This window comes from Heptranchias perlo, chromosome 21, assembly GCF_035084215.1.
Source record: "Heptranchias perlo isolate sHepPer1 chromosome 21, sHepPer1.hap1, whole genome shotgun sequence".
Classification (NCBI taxonomy): Eukaryota; Metazoa; Chordata; class Chondrichthyes; order Hexanchiformes; family Hexanchidae; genus Heptranchias; species Heptranchias perlo.
In genome coordinates this window covers 48,337,622-48,353,847 of record NC_090345.1, presented here as the reverse complement: position 1 = coordinate 48,353,847, position 16,226 = coordinate 48,337,622, and the positions used below count along the sequence as shown (strand labels likewise).

Here is a 16,226-nt window from a genome sequence, read left to right as displayed (position 1 = left end):
GGATATCTGACCTTTAATCTTACTAGTCCCATGCCAGGGACTACAGAATTTCTCCACTATCTTTACCTTCTATGTAAAGTTCTGCAGACGTTGTGTCTGATCCATATATATTTGAAGCCAAGCAAGTGTAGCGTCCCGTATCCTCCTCAAAGGCCTCAGAAATGATCAGTGAGTATTGATTACCATCATCAGCAATCTGAATATCCGGTGAGTTCTTGAGCTCCTTTCCTTCACAGTACCACCTACAAAGAAATATTAAATTCCACAGTTGAAACAGCTACAAGACGAGACAGCAGAAAAAAAACAGATCGTTAAGTCTCCAAATGAACACTATAGGCAAAGTGAATTCAACCCAAATAATTGTTACTGCTTATAGGATAATTTGGGTTTATGAGTACAGTTTAGTTATGATGTGCAAGATGACACTGAAGACAGGATATGTCTGCACTGATTTGTCTGACACTTATCCAAACTTGTTACATATTTTGCCGAAATCTCATATCATGTTTTCATTCACGAGCTGCACTAAATATAGGTTGTGGTCATGAAAGCACTGATCAAATGATATACGACATGGACAAATTCCAATACAGGATCTACAAAATATGTTGATGCATCCAGTGAGATTTCAATATTCTTGAGGCAAGAAGAAGAACTTTAGAGACACTTTGAGAAAGCTCAGATATTTGTCTTGCATTTCAAGACTTTACTAAGAATATTGAGGAGGGGAGATTCCTCTAGAATCGTAGAATCATAGAAAGGTTACAGCACGGAAGTGTGTTACATTTATAGCAAGAACACAGTCAGGTGGGTTCATGTAAATTACAGAGAAATTGAAGAGTTAAGAGCTTTGTGAACAAGTTGTGTTCAAATGTTATGTATCAAAATGGTGGCAAAACATTTAACGAGACAACTAGGGTTGCCAACTCTGGTGGGAGGCATTCCTGGAGGTTTGATCATGTGACATTCCGACCACATGACATTTGACCATATGATGCCTGGTCATGTGACATCTGATTATGTGATGCCTGATCATGTGACATCTGATCACATGACTTCTACAGATGTTATTGCATTTACCTTATGAAGATTGGGTTCCCTGTAGTTGACTATTTTTGCTCGTGGTTATGCACCAGCAGCTGTTGTGTGAGAAGTTCCAAGAATCAGGAGGCCGTGAGCAGGGGAAGGGGAAACCGAGGATGGGGGAAGAGGGGAATCCGAGGGCGGGGGAATGGGGGGAATCCGAGGGCGGGGGGAAGAGGAGAAACCGAGGGTGGGGGAAGAAGGGAAACCGAGGGTGGGGAAGAGGGGAAACCGAGGGCAGGGGAAGAAGGGAAACCGAGGGTGGGGAAGAGGGGAAACCGAGGGCGGGGGAAGAAGGGAAACCGAAGGTGGGGAAGAGGGGAAACTGCGGAAACCCCTCATTTCAGAGACCCCCATTTCACAGACCCCCATTTCACAGACCCCCCCCCTGAAATGCCCAGACTCCCCTCAAATGCCAACTCGTCAACTGCACTACACACGGTTGTGGCTCTCTGCGGGCGACGTCACTGGGCGGGGGGTTGGGGGGGTGCGTACTGCAGTGGGAAATTTAAATTGCTGATCTCCCGGGCTACTGGAGGCAGCACTCGGGGGAGAAACACCCGATTCCAGGGAACTCCCGGTCATTCGGGGAGGGTTGGGAACCCTCTCAGGGCCAAGTTTCCAGGCAGGCAGTACATCCACAATTTCCCAGCATGCACTGCTAACTGTAATGGCTGCATCTGTCACACTGCCGAAAAATAATTAAAATGTACTAAGAATATGTTTCATTGCAAGCATTCATAATTTTTAAGACTGAATGGCTACAATATGCTAATCAACACAGTAAATATAGGAACATACAAAAAGACTGGTCCATCAAGCCTGTCGCAAACAGTCATGATACAACTAAGCCTCCGATTATATCCTCCTACTTAGAGTTATATAATCTCTTGGAAGGGGCAAAGCACCAGATAATTAAAAAAACCCTAGGCCAATTTAGGGAAAAAATTCTGGGAAATTCCTCTCCGAGTCCGAAGGAGATCATAACAAGTTCCAGAAGAACACGGTGAGCAGGAGGTACATACCCAATGTCCCACCTACCGTTTGTATGCAGCGATGTTAGCCGCAGCAAGGAACTTCCTTTTGAATTACGGCAGTAAATCTGCACTCGCCACACGAACCAGTAACCTGTTCGAAGTGTCGACAACAACAACACAACAACAACTTGCATTTATGTAGCGCCTTTAACATAGGAAAACGCCCCATGGCGCTTCACAGACGTGTAAGCAGACGTAAATTGAGCCATGGAAATAGATATCGGGGGGTGACTATAAGCGTGGTCAAAGGTCGGTTTTAAGGAGGAGAGAGAGGTGGAGAGGTTTAGGGAGACCATCATGCAATCCTAGTGCGTGTTAACAATTGTGAGATGGAGGTCAGAGCACCCGGCACAATGAGAATTTGAGCACAGCAGTGAATCAAGGTGGAAAACCCATGTGGGCACAATGACCTCCACAACCAAATTCCTGCTAAGTACTCCAGTCGCATTAAGATTTGCATCAGGAGTATGATTTCTTGCAAGTTACTCATTATCTCAAATACTTGCTTACACAGCAGAACCATACGTTTCCAGTCACCAGCTATTTCCTGTTCCCAGCTTTTATATCTCAGCAACGTCCCAAATGAATTACTCTGAATTGCAGTGACTGTTTTTATGTAAACCCGCCAGTCATTTTACACACAAATAACAATGCTGACCAAGTCACTGAGAAAACACTATGCTTTTCTTCAAGTATGTCATTGGATCTTTAACCACTGGAACACTCATCTGGGATCTTGGTTTTAAATGGTTTTAAAGTCATATGGGCCACATTGTGGATTGTAACATAGTCCCGGGGTTCTGACAAGCTTATGATATCACAACCCCTCACTGAGTTCCAGGTTTATAAAATATTCTTATTCCTCTTTTACTCTAGGGGGTATTTTTCCGCCACTAACACCAGTGGTACAGGAATAGAATAGAACAGGCACTAGAGGGCTAGAAAATCCATCAAGGCCAGATCTTCCCCTGCCAGTAGTGTTCATTCATAAAATTGGCCCTATCTATTCAGATCTGGACCACTTTGGTGTGATTTTCTGGCTATGCTAAAAAACAGCCAAAGCTTCATTTAAATATCATGATGGATTTAGATGAAGCTTAAATTGACTTTCCATCTGCTTAAGATGGAATTGAAAGCTGTTCATCTCTAGCATCTTCCAGTTCTGATGAAAGGTCATCGACCTGAAACAACTCCTGGAAATTGCTAACCCTTGTTCCTCTCTTTCATTTCAGGTGCTGAGAATGTGGAAGTCCTTGTGCCAGTGGAGGAAGAGGAGGCCAGCCTTCCTGAAGATGCACCATCACTCGATCTCACCCTCGCAAGCACCAGCTCAGATATTGGCACCATGCGTATTTTAGAGGCGAGGTTAGAGGAGGTGTCTACATGTGGTGACTCACCAGGCATGAGCGCGTAGCAGAAAGGCCGGAGGGGGAGGCCCCATATTAATTCTTATGCAAAGGACTCAAATGCTGACTTCGAAGGCCAAGACTACTGAAGAAGGCTGATGGGCCTATATTGGGAAATGCGAGGTGCAATGCGCAGCCTGTCAGAGAGCTTGTGTACAGTGTCACGGAGTATAGAGGAGTCCAGTTCCAACTTGTCTCAAGAGGCTTTGTGTAGAATATGGTGACCATTTTGTCCAACATGGACCTAGTGGTCAGCTCCATCAACACGACAGTGGCACCCACCATGATGGAGCCTCTGCTGACAGTTCTGACACCATCCATGACTGTACAGAGTGCTGCCATGGAAGCTCAGACGACTACTATGGCAGCTCACATTGCTGCCATGGAAGCTCAGATGGCTGCCATCTTGGCTCTGGGGGCCAATGTTGACAGGGGCTTCCGAAGCGTCACAGTATTACTGCAATGCCATGCTGGTGATAGGGAGCGTGGAAGGTGATGTGTGTGCAGTCTATGCCACCTTGCACCCTGGTGAAGCCTGCCATTCGGGTGAAGCCTAGTGATCTCTCATTCTGCTTTACTCTGTCCATTGGGAAAGAGATGTAAGTGTTCCTCCTGGCATACAGAGCCTTGGTGACCTCCCCGATACATCGATGTACTGCGAGCTGTGAGATGTTGCTGATGTCACCTGTTGCAGCCCGAAAGGAGCCCGTGGCATAAAAGTTCAGCGTCACGGTGACCTTGACAGCCACAGGCAGTGCTGTCCATGCCCTGGTGCAAGGCTTGAATTATGGCTGCAGCAGGTAACACACCTTGATGAAACAAAGGCGCCTGACACACTGCTCCTGAGTAAAGTTGAGGTAGGATAACAGCTCCCTGAATACCCTCTGTGCCTATGGCCACCTATGCAGCACCCTCCTCCTTCTCCTCCTCCCTCTTCCGGCATCTGCTCCTGCTCTCTGGTGTCTCCCCTGTCCTCCAGCCCCGAAGGCAGCCCTATAAGACCACCCTTGACTGCAGCCAAACTATATGTGTGCAAGTTAACAAAAGTGCAATACCAGCAAGATCTATCTGTCTGCCGACAAAGTGAAGTTTCCAGAGTGTTAAAACACACCAAAAAATGTCCAGATGATAACCAGCAGTATTAAATGAGAAACCAGCAACTAACCTGAGTACTGTATGATCTCTTCAAATAGCGCTGACTCCAGAGACTTGAGCACAAAATCTAGGCTGACACTTCAGTGCAGTACTGAGGGAATGCAGCACTGTCGGAGGTGCTGTCTTTCAGATGAGGCATTAAACTGAGGCCTCTCAGGTGGGTGTAAAACATCCCAAGGCACTATTTCAAAGAAGAGCAGGGAATTCTCCCCGGTGTCCTGATCAATATTTATCCCTCAACCAACATCACTAAAACAGATTATCTGGTCATTATCACATTGCTGTTTGTGGGATCTTGCTGTGCGCAAATTGGCTACCATGTTTCCTACATTACAACAGTGACTACACTTCAAAAAGTACTTCATTGGCTGAAGTGTGCTTCGGGACATCCTGAGGTTGTGAAAGGCACTATATAAATGCAAGTCCTTTCTCTCTTTCCTGCCGATTAGTGCAACTTCATACTGAGCGAGTTCAGCATGTAGTGAGTGAAGCTGGGGCACTTGGGACTCTAATTTAAATATATGATCCTTCCCTTTAAATAAACCGACTTGCACTCCTGCCGCCAATGCATCCATCTTAACCCAGTGTGGTGGGCATCGCATTTACGGCTGGAAATGTGCATGTGCTTCCTGCCCACCATGTTGGACCTTAGCATGGGGCCGAAAAATGGGCAGTGCGCGACCAAATTTCTAGGCCTTCATGACTGTTCTCACTGACCAGCAACAGCAGCATGACCTAGCTGCCCAAAGTCACTTCATTCCCTAAAGTAAAGAGGTCTTTGATGGCAGCCATGTGGCCATTCCATCACCCATCCTGTACGCCAGTAAGTGGCCGTGCGCCCTGTAGGTATGTCGCATTACAATGAATTTAAATGTAAAGCCCTTTGAAAATATGAATTTGTCAAGGGTGCCAACTGTAAGTTGCAGCTTGAATGTACTCCCGTTGAAGAATGGCCATGCATGATAAGCAATTCAGAGCTGAAAGGTAATATTCAGGCTTGGTATGAGTAAGTGTGGAACAGGTTAACAGGTAATGTTTGTGGCATGCATACTTGGATCATCCAAATTTTAGATGGGGTTATCTCCATTTCTGGGGATAATCTGTCCACCAAGTCTACTATAAGCCCACTGACTTCCACAGCTACCTTGATTATACTTCCTACCAACTCACTTCCTGTAAGGACTCTATTCCATTCTCCCAGTTTCTCCATCTGTGTCACATCTGTTCCAACGATGCCACCTTCCACTCCAGAGCTTCTGAAATGTCTTCCTTTTTCCTCAGCCGAGGATTCCTCTCCACCGTGGTTGACAGGGCCCTTGACCGTGTCCATCTAATTTCCCGCACTTCTGCTCTCATCCTTTCCCCTTCCTCTCAGAACTATGTTAGGGGCCCTCTTGTCCTCACCTTGCACCCTGCCAGCCTCCGCATTCAACGAATCATCCTCCGCCATTTCCGCCACCTTCAGCATGATGCCACCACCAAACACTTCTCCCTTCCGTGCTCCTCTCAGCATTCCGCAGGGACCGTTCTGTCCATGACACCCTGGTCCACTCTTCCATCATCCCCAACATCTGCTCCCCTTCCCACAGCACCTTTCCATGAAAGCACAGGAAATGTAACCTGCCCTTTTTCCTCCTCCCTTCCCACCACCAATGACCCCCAAACACTCCTTCCAGGAGAAACAGTGATTTACCTGTAGTTCTTCCAACTTAGTATACTGCATTCGCTGATCACAATGCGATCTCCTCTACATTGGGGAGACCAAACGAAGAGTGGGTGGTCACTTTGCTAAACACTTCCGTTCAGTCCGCAAGAGGGAGAGAAGGTGTGGGATTGTGCTTGGGGTGGGGATCACCTATCAGTACACGACCTGCGGGGTGGTCCAGACCCCTAGGGTCTATTTGCCTTTCTTCCCCCACATTCCTGGGCTACGGGAGACTTATTCTCAGCACAGGTCCGCCCCCTTTGCAGGGCAGGAAGGTGAGCCACAGCAGCATGTTGGGCCTCAGAGAACGGGATCTTCTGGCCAGTGATAGACTGGACCTCCTTGGGGTGGTGGGCGGAGGTGGTGGGGGTGGAGGAGGGGAGGGGTGGCGGGCGGGAGAGAAGTGGTGGCAGAATTTAAATATTTAAAAAGAATTCACCTGCAGTTTTCGGCCTGCCCCCAGCACCCCCTAGGATCCTCTCGTCAGCAGAGCTGGGGCTACAAGTCACAGTGTCGTATTTTCTGGGCACTCTGTGCTGGGGAACTCTCTCTTGAAAGGCTCCATGGGATATGTGCCTACTGCAGTAGCAGGCACAGGCAGGGGCCAAACTCTATCTTCCCCTCCAAGAAATCCCAGGGCTATGTAAAGAGCGATATCTGATTCTGCTCCTCTTTCCTCAACTTGGTGCTGTTTACCAGATCTGAATCCCAGTATTTATATTTGTATGATTCAGAAATGTCATTTGGTATGACGATAACTCTTTGAAGCCCTCTCTGCCTGTAAAAGGTTATTCCCTTTCGTACCAGTACCAGGATTTCCTTATTCCTGGATACAATACAGCGGCAGACCTGAAGAAATGAAATCCAATCTATCGTGTCTTGTGTTTGGAAGCCAATTCTTTCCCAGATCATTGGGCGACCTCCTTATTTTAATGTGTTATTTATCATTCAGGAGTCTGGATTGCTTATTGTTTGCTTTGAAAAACATTTTGAGTCTTGTTATATTAATGCCCAATTCAGAGCAAACTTGGCTAACATGAACAGAGAAAAGTGCCTTCATGGACAGCAGCACAGGGATTATTAAAAGCATCTGTGGGTTGTACTTGGAAACCTCTTGGGTGAAGTTATTGAAGGCACTATCCGTGATTTTACTGTTCCTCATGGAAATTAATTAAACCTACTTTGCAAAAAGAAAAATGGTTATATCACTTAGCATGTCCCATTTCAACAGTGAAGTTTGTACAACAGCAAATGAAATACCTTCCCTTAAGAAGGAAAGGAGCATATCAGAGGCTGAGAGTGAATAGAGTGATTAGGAAAAGAAGCAACGAGTGGATACAAGGTGGATAATAAATTGAAATGTAAAGAATATAAGAAAGCTACAAAAAGAGATTAGAAAAGCTACAAGTTTGAAAGAAAATGACCAAAAAATATAAAGGCAATAAAAGGGCTCTCCATAGGCACGTGTATAGGAAGAGGAAATTTAAGGTAGGAGTAGAGTTACTAAGAGATGAAGGAGGCAAATTTACAGTGGAGGGTGAGAGAATGGCAGGGATAGCAAATAGGGTCTTTGCCTCAGTTTTCACAGAGAAGGTGGACATTGGGAAGGTAGAATCACCAGAGGCAGGTTTAGAACTGTTAGTGGAGATTATTATTCAAAGAGTAGAATCACCAGAGGCAGGTTTAGAACTGTTAGTGGAGATTATTATTCAAAGAGTAGAATCACCAGAGGCAGGTTTAGAACTGTTAGTGGAGATTATTATTCAAAGAGTAGAATCACCAGAGGCAGGTTTAGAACTGTTAGTGGAGATTATTATTCTTCAGAGAGTAATGGGACTTGAGAAGTTACTCAAACTTAAGTCGACCAATTGGGGAACCTGATGGTTTAAATCTGAGGATCCTGAAGAAAGCTGCTGAAGAAATAGTGCAGGTCCAGACTATAATATTCCAAAATTCTGTGCAATATTATAGTCAGAATCTGCACTAATTCTGAAGGGTGACAAATGCGATAGTCTTCTTCAAAAAAGCAGATGTGGATAAGCTACAAAATTATAGCCTTACTTCAGTCATTGATAAATGACTAGTGCTGATTTTCCAATTTGGTGGGATCTGACCAGAAAAGTGTTGGGGGGAACTTCTGCCCACCAGCGTGACCCCGTGATCCCACTCTAACCATCCAAATTTTCCAGGGTCAGACTTAACCCAATATTGAGAGTGGGCTCCCAGTACTATTAATGCTATCTACTGGGTGCTCACCTTGGGGAGGGAAATGAGAAAGGCAGGCACTGCAGTAGCATATAACTGGTTGCAACAGCTTAAACGGGTACACCACTGTTATTAAATCAGGGAACCAGGATTTGCAATATTGCCTCCAAGAAGCATATCTTAGTGTGCTGCAGCAGGACACAGAGCCCCCAAGTTCTGGAAATTTTATCATCCCAAATAAGGGAAAGGAGGGAACATATATTTGGGACTGAGAGAAGAAGGCCAATGAAAGGAAGTGTCCAGAAATAGTAGAAGGAGATGGCTTTGTCAGCGAGTACCACCTCCACCAAATGGTACAGACCAACTCAGTGCCAGAAGAAGTTCAATGACCTCACTAGGGCAAAAAAGATAAGAGGAGGCAGTCACACTTTCTAACAAGAAACTATGATAAGCTTACTTTAAACCACCTTGCCTCACTGTGTTCAACACAACCTACAATTTACCAGCAATGTCCAGGAGGTACTACATTACCCTTCATAACCACTTCTGCAAGTTTTCCTTCACTCATCTGTCCCACCCAGAGAATTGAGTACATAATCCAAACTCCAGTGCAGTACTGAGGGAGTGCATTGTCAGAGATGCCGTCTTTCGGATGAGAAGTTAAACCAAGGCCCTATCTACCCTCTCAGGTGGACATAAAAGATCTCATGGCACTATTTCAAAGAACAGGTGAATTATCCGGTGTCCTGGCCAACATTTATCCCTCAACCAACACCTAAAACAGATTATTTGGTCATTACCTCATTGCTGTTTGTGGGAGCTTGCTGTGCGCAAATTGGTTGCCGTGTTTCCTACATTACAACAGTGACTACACTTCAAAAAGTACTTTATTGGCTGTAAAGCATTTTGGGACATCCTGAGGACATGAAAGGTGTTATATAAATGTGTTCTTTCTTTCTTTAGGTTAAGAAAGCAGTAAAAGCCCCATCTGATATGTTTGCTCATTTCCTGCACTGTTATCATCTCCATTAAGGAATGTTTACTGACACTGAGTTGGATACCATATGATGGCAAAACACAGGGCCTTCACACTATTGACTTCCTTCTTAAAGAAGAAAATGACCCATAACCAATGCCAGAGGAGAGCTACAGGAGCTGGATCCACCAACCTCTGTCCTCTCACCCCATAAGAGGAAGCACTGGAATTCTTGGGTAGGCATACAGGACAAAAAGTGAGAGATAGAGAAGTAGGTGGAGAGCTGGAAGATGCAGATTGTTCATACAATTCATCTTGTCATGTTTCTGCAGCTCCTGCAATACACATGTGGGGGTGAATTTCTGCGCAATTCTTCTGATCCACAGAGACTCCGGTGAAAGGGGCATAAATGGCCATGTTGGTGAAATCTGTGACACCTTGAACTTTGGACAATCCTGACCAATACGGTACATGTGATGGAGGTAGCCTCAAGGTCTACTGCCAGCATATGGCATTACATTTTTTTTTGTTCATTCATGGGATATGGGCATCACTGGCAGGGCCAGCATTTATTGCCCATCCCTAACTGCCCTTGAGAAGGTGGTGGTGAGCCGTCTTCTTGAACCGCTGAAGTCCATGTGGTGAAGGTTCTCCCACAGTGCTGTTAGGTAGGGAGTTCCAGGATTTTGATCCAGCAACGATGAAGGAACGGCGATATATTTCCAAGTTGGGATGGTGTGTGACTTGGAGGGGAACGTGCAGGTGGTGTTGTTCCCATGTGCCTGCTGCTCTTGTCCTTCTAGGTGGTAGAGGTTGCGGGTTTGGGAGGTGCTGACGAAGAAGCCTTGGCAAGTTGCTGCAGTGCATCTTGTAGATGGTACACACTGCAGCCACTGTGCGCCGGTGGTGGAGGGAGTGAATGTTTAGTGTGGTGGATGGGGTGCCAATCACGCGGGCTGCTTTGTCCTGGATGGTGTCGGGCTTCTTGAGTGTTGTTGGAGCTGCACTCATCCAGACAAGTGGAGAGTATTCCATCACACTCCTGACTTGTGCCTTGTAAATGGTGGAAAGGCTTGGGTTGCTTCACGAGCAAACGTGAATTTCCCCATGCACTATCATTGCTCGGGTGCAGATGGGAGTGTCTTGGTCTATATATGCAGGTCTAGGTACCTGCAAGTGAGGGCCACATGCCTCCTGTACTGCCTGAAGAGTGTGGCTTCCATGCAGCCCTCATCATCTTCTTCCTCCAAGTAACAGAGAGATGGCTATTCCAAAAAGATATAGCATTGCCTCCTCTGTGCAATACGTGAGGGAATAAAATGGAATGACCCAGCGCGTAGGAAGAAAGTTCCACATTGAAACAGGTTTCCCGAGGCACTTCAAAGTTCCTCTGCAGTAGAACTTTAAATGTACTTCGGCCTGTTGACAGCAGTCATTTTTAAAAAATTTGTTCTGGCAATGCTACATTTATTGCCCATCCCTTGTTGCCCTGAGAAAAGTGGTGGTGGGCCTTCTCCTTGAACTATTGCAGTCCTCACGGTCACAGTGCTCCCACAATGGTGTTAAGTAGGGAATTCCAGGATAGCCCTGCGCCGATGAAGGAATGGTGATATATGTCCAAGTCAGGGTGTTATGTGACTTGGAGGGAATGGTTTTCCAATTATATTGCTATTCTTATCCTTGTGGAGGCCGTAAGGCTAGGAGATGCTGTCAGAGTAAGCTTGGAGAGTTGCTGCATCCTGTAGATCGTATATATTGCAGCCACAGTGCACCGATGGTGGAGGGGGTGAATATTGAATCCAGGGCGATGGGTGCCAATCAATGGATTGCTCTATCCTGAATCATATTGAGCTTCTTAAGTCTTGTTGCAGCTGCACCCATCCAGTCGAGTGGTAAGTATCCCATCATGCTCCCGACTTGAGCTCAGCCTCTCCTAAATATCAACGTTGTCAGTGTTGCAGAGCAGAGTGTGCAAATGTTGGGAAATCCAACACTTGGCATCACTTGTGTTGGAAAATTGTTCCGCACAATGTTGGGAGTGGGGATGTGGCATTACATGCCCCCATCACATTTTGTGCTCCTTCCCACCCAGGTAATGCTCCAAAATCCAGTGGTACCACACTGGAAATTCCAACCCTTACAGTCTATTATATGGGATGAAATTCCTAAGCACTTGGAGAAGTGTGTGTTAATCAAAGGCACTCAGAATGGATTTTTTTAAAAAGCAGGTCATCCTTGACCCATCTCAAAAAATTCTTTGAAGAAATAACAGACAAGGTAGATAAAGGAAATAAGTGGATGTGAAGGATAAACCAGGTAACAATAATCTAAAGTCAGCTGTGAACAAACTCATAGAATCTATAATTCTAGATCAAATTAGTTTAGATTTTTAAAAACAAGCTGTTTGGCAAATTTAATAGAGTTTTTTTGAAGAAGAGACTGATTGTAGATAAAGAAACACAACAGATGTGGGGTATATGGACTTTCAGAAGGCGTTTGATAAGGTGTCTCACAGGAAACTTGAACAAAAATTCAAGTATATGGCTTAAGATGAAATGAGTCACCATGGATCGAAACTAGGTTGATCGATAGGAAATAAAGGGTTAGGGTTAATGGGTATTGCTCAGATTGAAGAAAGTTTGGACGTGGTATACCCAGTGATCAGTGCTGGATTTAATTCTACTGTTCATGGCTGGGAGCTTCCATCCTCCTTTGATTGGTATACATCTCTGGGGGCAGGGGTGGGGGGGGAAGATCAGGGAAGGACTTCTGACCCTGACCCTGGATGACCTTCTGACCTCGGGACCATCAACATTTTGGAAGCGGGCTTCCCAGCCTCTGCCAGGGAGTCATGCCAGATTGGGGCTGGAGTTTTGCTGCCTCAATGACCTGCCAGGTGTGGAGATGCAGGCAGCCTCTGTGCCACCTGCAGAAGAGCAAAATGCTTTGTAAAAAATTAGAGGCCTCCTCTCCAACTGTGTACGGCCATGTTCTGCGAGTGCTTGCACAGTGCTGGCTGCAAAAATCAAATTTTGGGGCCATCTCCACCAACCTTAAAATGCTGGGCACCTGGGCCTAAGAGGCATCCCTTGCATCAGCGTTCAAAATTGTGGGATATATATTGGAGGACGCCCTTATCTGATTAGCATGTATTGGTAATACAGCGGCTGAATCTTCCAGCACTAGGCATGGGAGTGAGAAATGGGAGGAGGGTGGGGGGGGCGTGAGAGAAATTGTGACACCATGGAACACGTCCCAAGCAACTGTCTGTCCCCATCTGCCCTTGAACTGCTGAAAAGTCAGTGGGATGTGGATCTAGGCCCAAAATTATTTGGACTTGGGCATAGGGGGAATGATATCTAAATTTGCTGCTAGCACAAAAGTAGGGTTCTGGCAAACGCCAAGGCAGAATGCGAAAGACTGTGTAGGACATAGGGCAGCAGAATGGCGGATAGGTGACAGATGTAATTTAATGCAAAAAATGTGAGGCAATACATTTTGGAAGAAAAAAGGAGTTGGAGTATACACTCAATGGAAGGATATTGAAGGGTGTGAATGAACAGAAGACCTATGGGCTCAAATACGTAACTCACTGAAGCTATAAAAAAGCAATAACATTTTGGATTTTTTAAATAGGGGCATATAGTACAAGACCAAAGATATTATGATAAATTGTACAAGGCCACAGTTAGAACACGGTTTCAGTTTTGGGCACCCCATTAAGGATAGGATGTTAAAGACAAAGGTAATGTACAGTGTAGATTCATCAGGGTGATGCCAGGGATGATAAACTATAGTTATGGAGAGACACGTGAAATACTGGGACTATTTCCACTAAGCAGAGAAAGCAAAGAGATTATTTTCTCTGGTAGGGGAAGTGAGTAATGAGGAGTCATCAATTTAAAATTAGTCATTAAGTGAATTAAGAGAGGAGTTAGGAGAAATGTATTTATGCAGCGAGTTGTTAGAGCATGGAATGATTTGCTACAGAGAGTGGTTGAGGCAAAGACCATTGTAGCCTTTAAGGAAAAAGTGGTCACGTATTTGATGTGGAAGGAGATACAGGGCTATGAGGAGAAAACAAAACAATGGGATTATTTTTGGATTGCTCTAGCAAAGAGCTGGCACAGACACGATGGGCTGAATAGCTCCTTCTGTCCTGTAAATTCTATGGTTTATATGGATTTTCAAAAAAAACTTGATAACATGCCACATAAGAGATTTATGGCAAAGAGAATGGCACATGGAATTAAAGTAATTGTGGCCACGTGGATAGAGAGATTTGTTGGCGGGCTAACAGCAAAGGCTTACAGTAAAGGGAAGTTTCCTGGACCAGAAAGATGTGGAGAGTGCTGTTACACAGGGATCTGTAGAGCTGCTCTTATTTATTATATAGATAAATGATCGGAACATAGGAATTGAGGAAAGAATATTGAAAATTGATGATGACATCAAATAAAGGGGTATAGAAAGGGAGGAAAGATTGCAGGAGGGTATGGATAGGCCAGCAGGATGGGCAGATGGGTAACAGATATAGTTCAATGTACAGAAATCTGAAGTAATACAGTTTGGACCTAAGACTAGGGAAAGGAAGTACCCTTAAATGGTATGATTTTAAATTAAGTTGTGGGGCAGAGGGACCTTAATTTTTATGGCTCTGCCTCCTTTCAGGCAGCTGCTGGCGATATAAGCAACATCTCGCAGTTTGCAGTGCACTGCTGTATAAGGGAGGTGACAGAAGCTCTGTACACACTCAGAAACAGATTCATCACATTCCATCTTGACAGAGAGAAGCAGCAGGAGCGAGAATAAGTGTTTGCTTACATTGCAGGCTTCCCCATGGTGCAGGTTGCCATTGATTGCACGCATATTGCCGTGCGTGCTCCACATCTCAACTCAGCCATCTTCATGAACAGATAGGGGTTCCACTCCCTCAATGTGTAGCTGGTGTGCGACCACATGTAGCACATCTTGCAGGTCAATGACAGCTACCCTGGCAGCTATTATTATGCGGCAGTCCAACGTCCCACCTATATTTCAACTGACACAGCAAGTCAAAGGCTGGCTACTGGGCGTCAAGGATTATCCCCTCATGAAGTGGCTCATGACTCTGGTCCAGAACGGGCACTCACATTCACAGCAGGCCTACAACACGAGCCATGCTGCCACACGCAACACCATAGAACACACCACAGGCGTCCTCAAGCAATGCTTCCACTGCCTGGACCGCTCTGGAGGAGTCCTGCAGTACTCAGCTGAGCAGGTGTCAAGATTTGTCGTTGTATGCTGCATGCTGCACAACCTGGCCATTATGAGGGAACAGCCCTTGGCACCGCCTATCCGGTGAGAACCTGAGCAAGAGGAAGAGGAAGAAGAGGCGGGGGAGGAAGTGGAGGAGGAAGTGCAGCAGGAAGTGGAGGAAGACGCAGGGTGACTACACATGACCATCAAATGGTCCTCCTCATGATTACACATTGCTTCCTCCCTCAGCTCATCGCAGAAATGAAAACCACCACCAAATACAAATTCAAATACAAATTTATAAATTAACACATAATAATTCAAACAAAATGAGACTATTCACCCTTGTACATTCCCTCAGTGCCTGTTGTTCGTGTGCCTTTACCTATCCTAGTGCTCCTACGAGGTGCTTCCCCAGTGGCTGGAGCATGGGTGGTGGGAGGCTGCTGGCCTTCAATGGAGGAGCGTGCAGATGGCCTTGGAGGACGACCTCGAGCAGCTCTGGGCCGGGAGGGCCCGGCTTCAGACTGCATCATCTCAGCATGGGCTGCAGCAGTCTGGCCTGGCTGGCTGACAGGCAACAACAGGGGCACTGGTGGAGTGGCAGGGGTGGGAGCAGGAATGCTGCCGTCCTGAGAGAGGACAGCAGGTCCGACTGCCATGGCGCCACTGCCACTCTCCCGGGGCGGCGCCTCAGCGATCCTGGTGATCAGCTGGAGAACGGATTGCTGGACTGCTATGACGCCCTAGAAACCCCATTCCACAGTGGTCCCCAGAGCCAAGATAGCAGCAGTCTGAGCTTCCATTGCAGCAGACAGACCTTGGATGGCAGATGTTTGTGCTGCAATGGAAGCTGTGACATCAGTCATCAGACGCTGCATCATGGTGGGTTCCACAGGTGCGCTGATGGAGGTGACCACCCGTTCCATGTGAGAAAGGATGGGCTCCAAGCTCTGCGCAAAGCCCTGTGCCAAGATGGAGCTGGACTCCTCCATGCCCCTTCTCATTGTGCGCTGGCTTTCTGACAGGCTTTCCAGTGCCTCAAGCATTTGGTGGTGTCGCCCATCAGCCATCTTCTGTAGCCTGGCCCATCGAAGTCCTCATCTGACTCCTCTGCAGCAGAACTAGTGAGTGACCTCGCCCTCCGGTGAGCTGGCACCTGCGGTATCCATTCCCCCCGCCCCGGCTCCTGCGCACATGCCCAGTGTCTCTGCACGTGCAGATCCCTCCTTTATCCTAGCCTCTAAAGTACGCACAGTGTCAGTCTCTGAGCTGGTGGCTGCGAGTGTAAGATCGAATGACGGTGTTTCTGCATCATCACTGGCATCTTTGTCTGCCTCCTCTAACTGGGCAGGTCCCAGTTGTTGGGTATCTGCAATGACAAAGGGACGCGGGTTGAGTTGTGGAGCGGGGATAGG

The 16,226-nt window shown here is 46.4% G+C and overlaps 1 protein-coding gene across 5 annotated transcripts in view; it reads right to left on the bottom strand.

The window, feature by feature from the left end:
- mypn (myopalladin) overlaps nt 1–16,226 on the bottom strand; it is a 441,574-nt gene that overhangs the window by 323,451 nt on the left and 101,897 nt on the right. For all 5 annotated transcript variants that reach the window (XR_010966743.1, XR_010966742.1, XM_068002628.1 and 2 more), the window contains exon 3: nt 67–242. Coding sequence is in view for 3 of the 5 variants with exons in the window: in XM_068002628.1 (XP_067858729.1) it covers nt 67–242 (176 nt within the window). In the remaining 2 variants the exon portion in view is untranslated. The remainder of the gene's footprint in view (nt 1–66; nt 243–16,226) is intronic.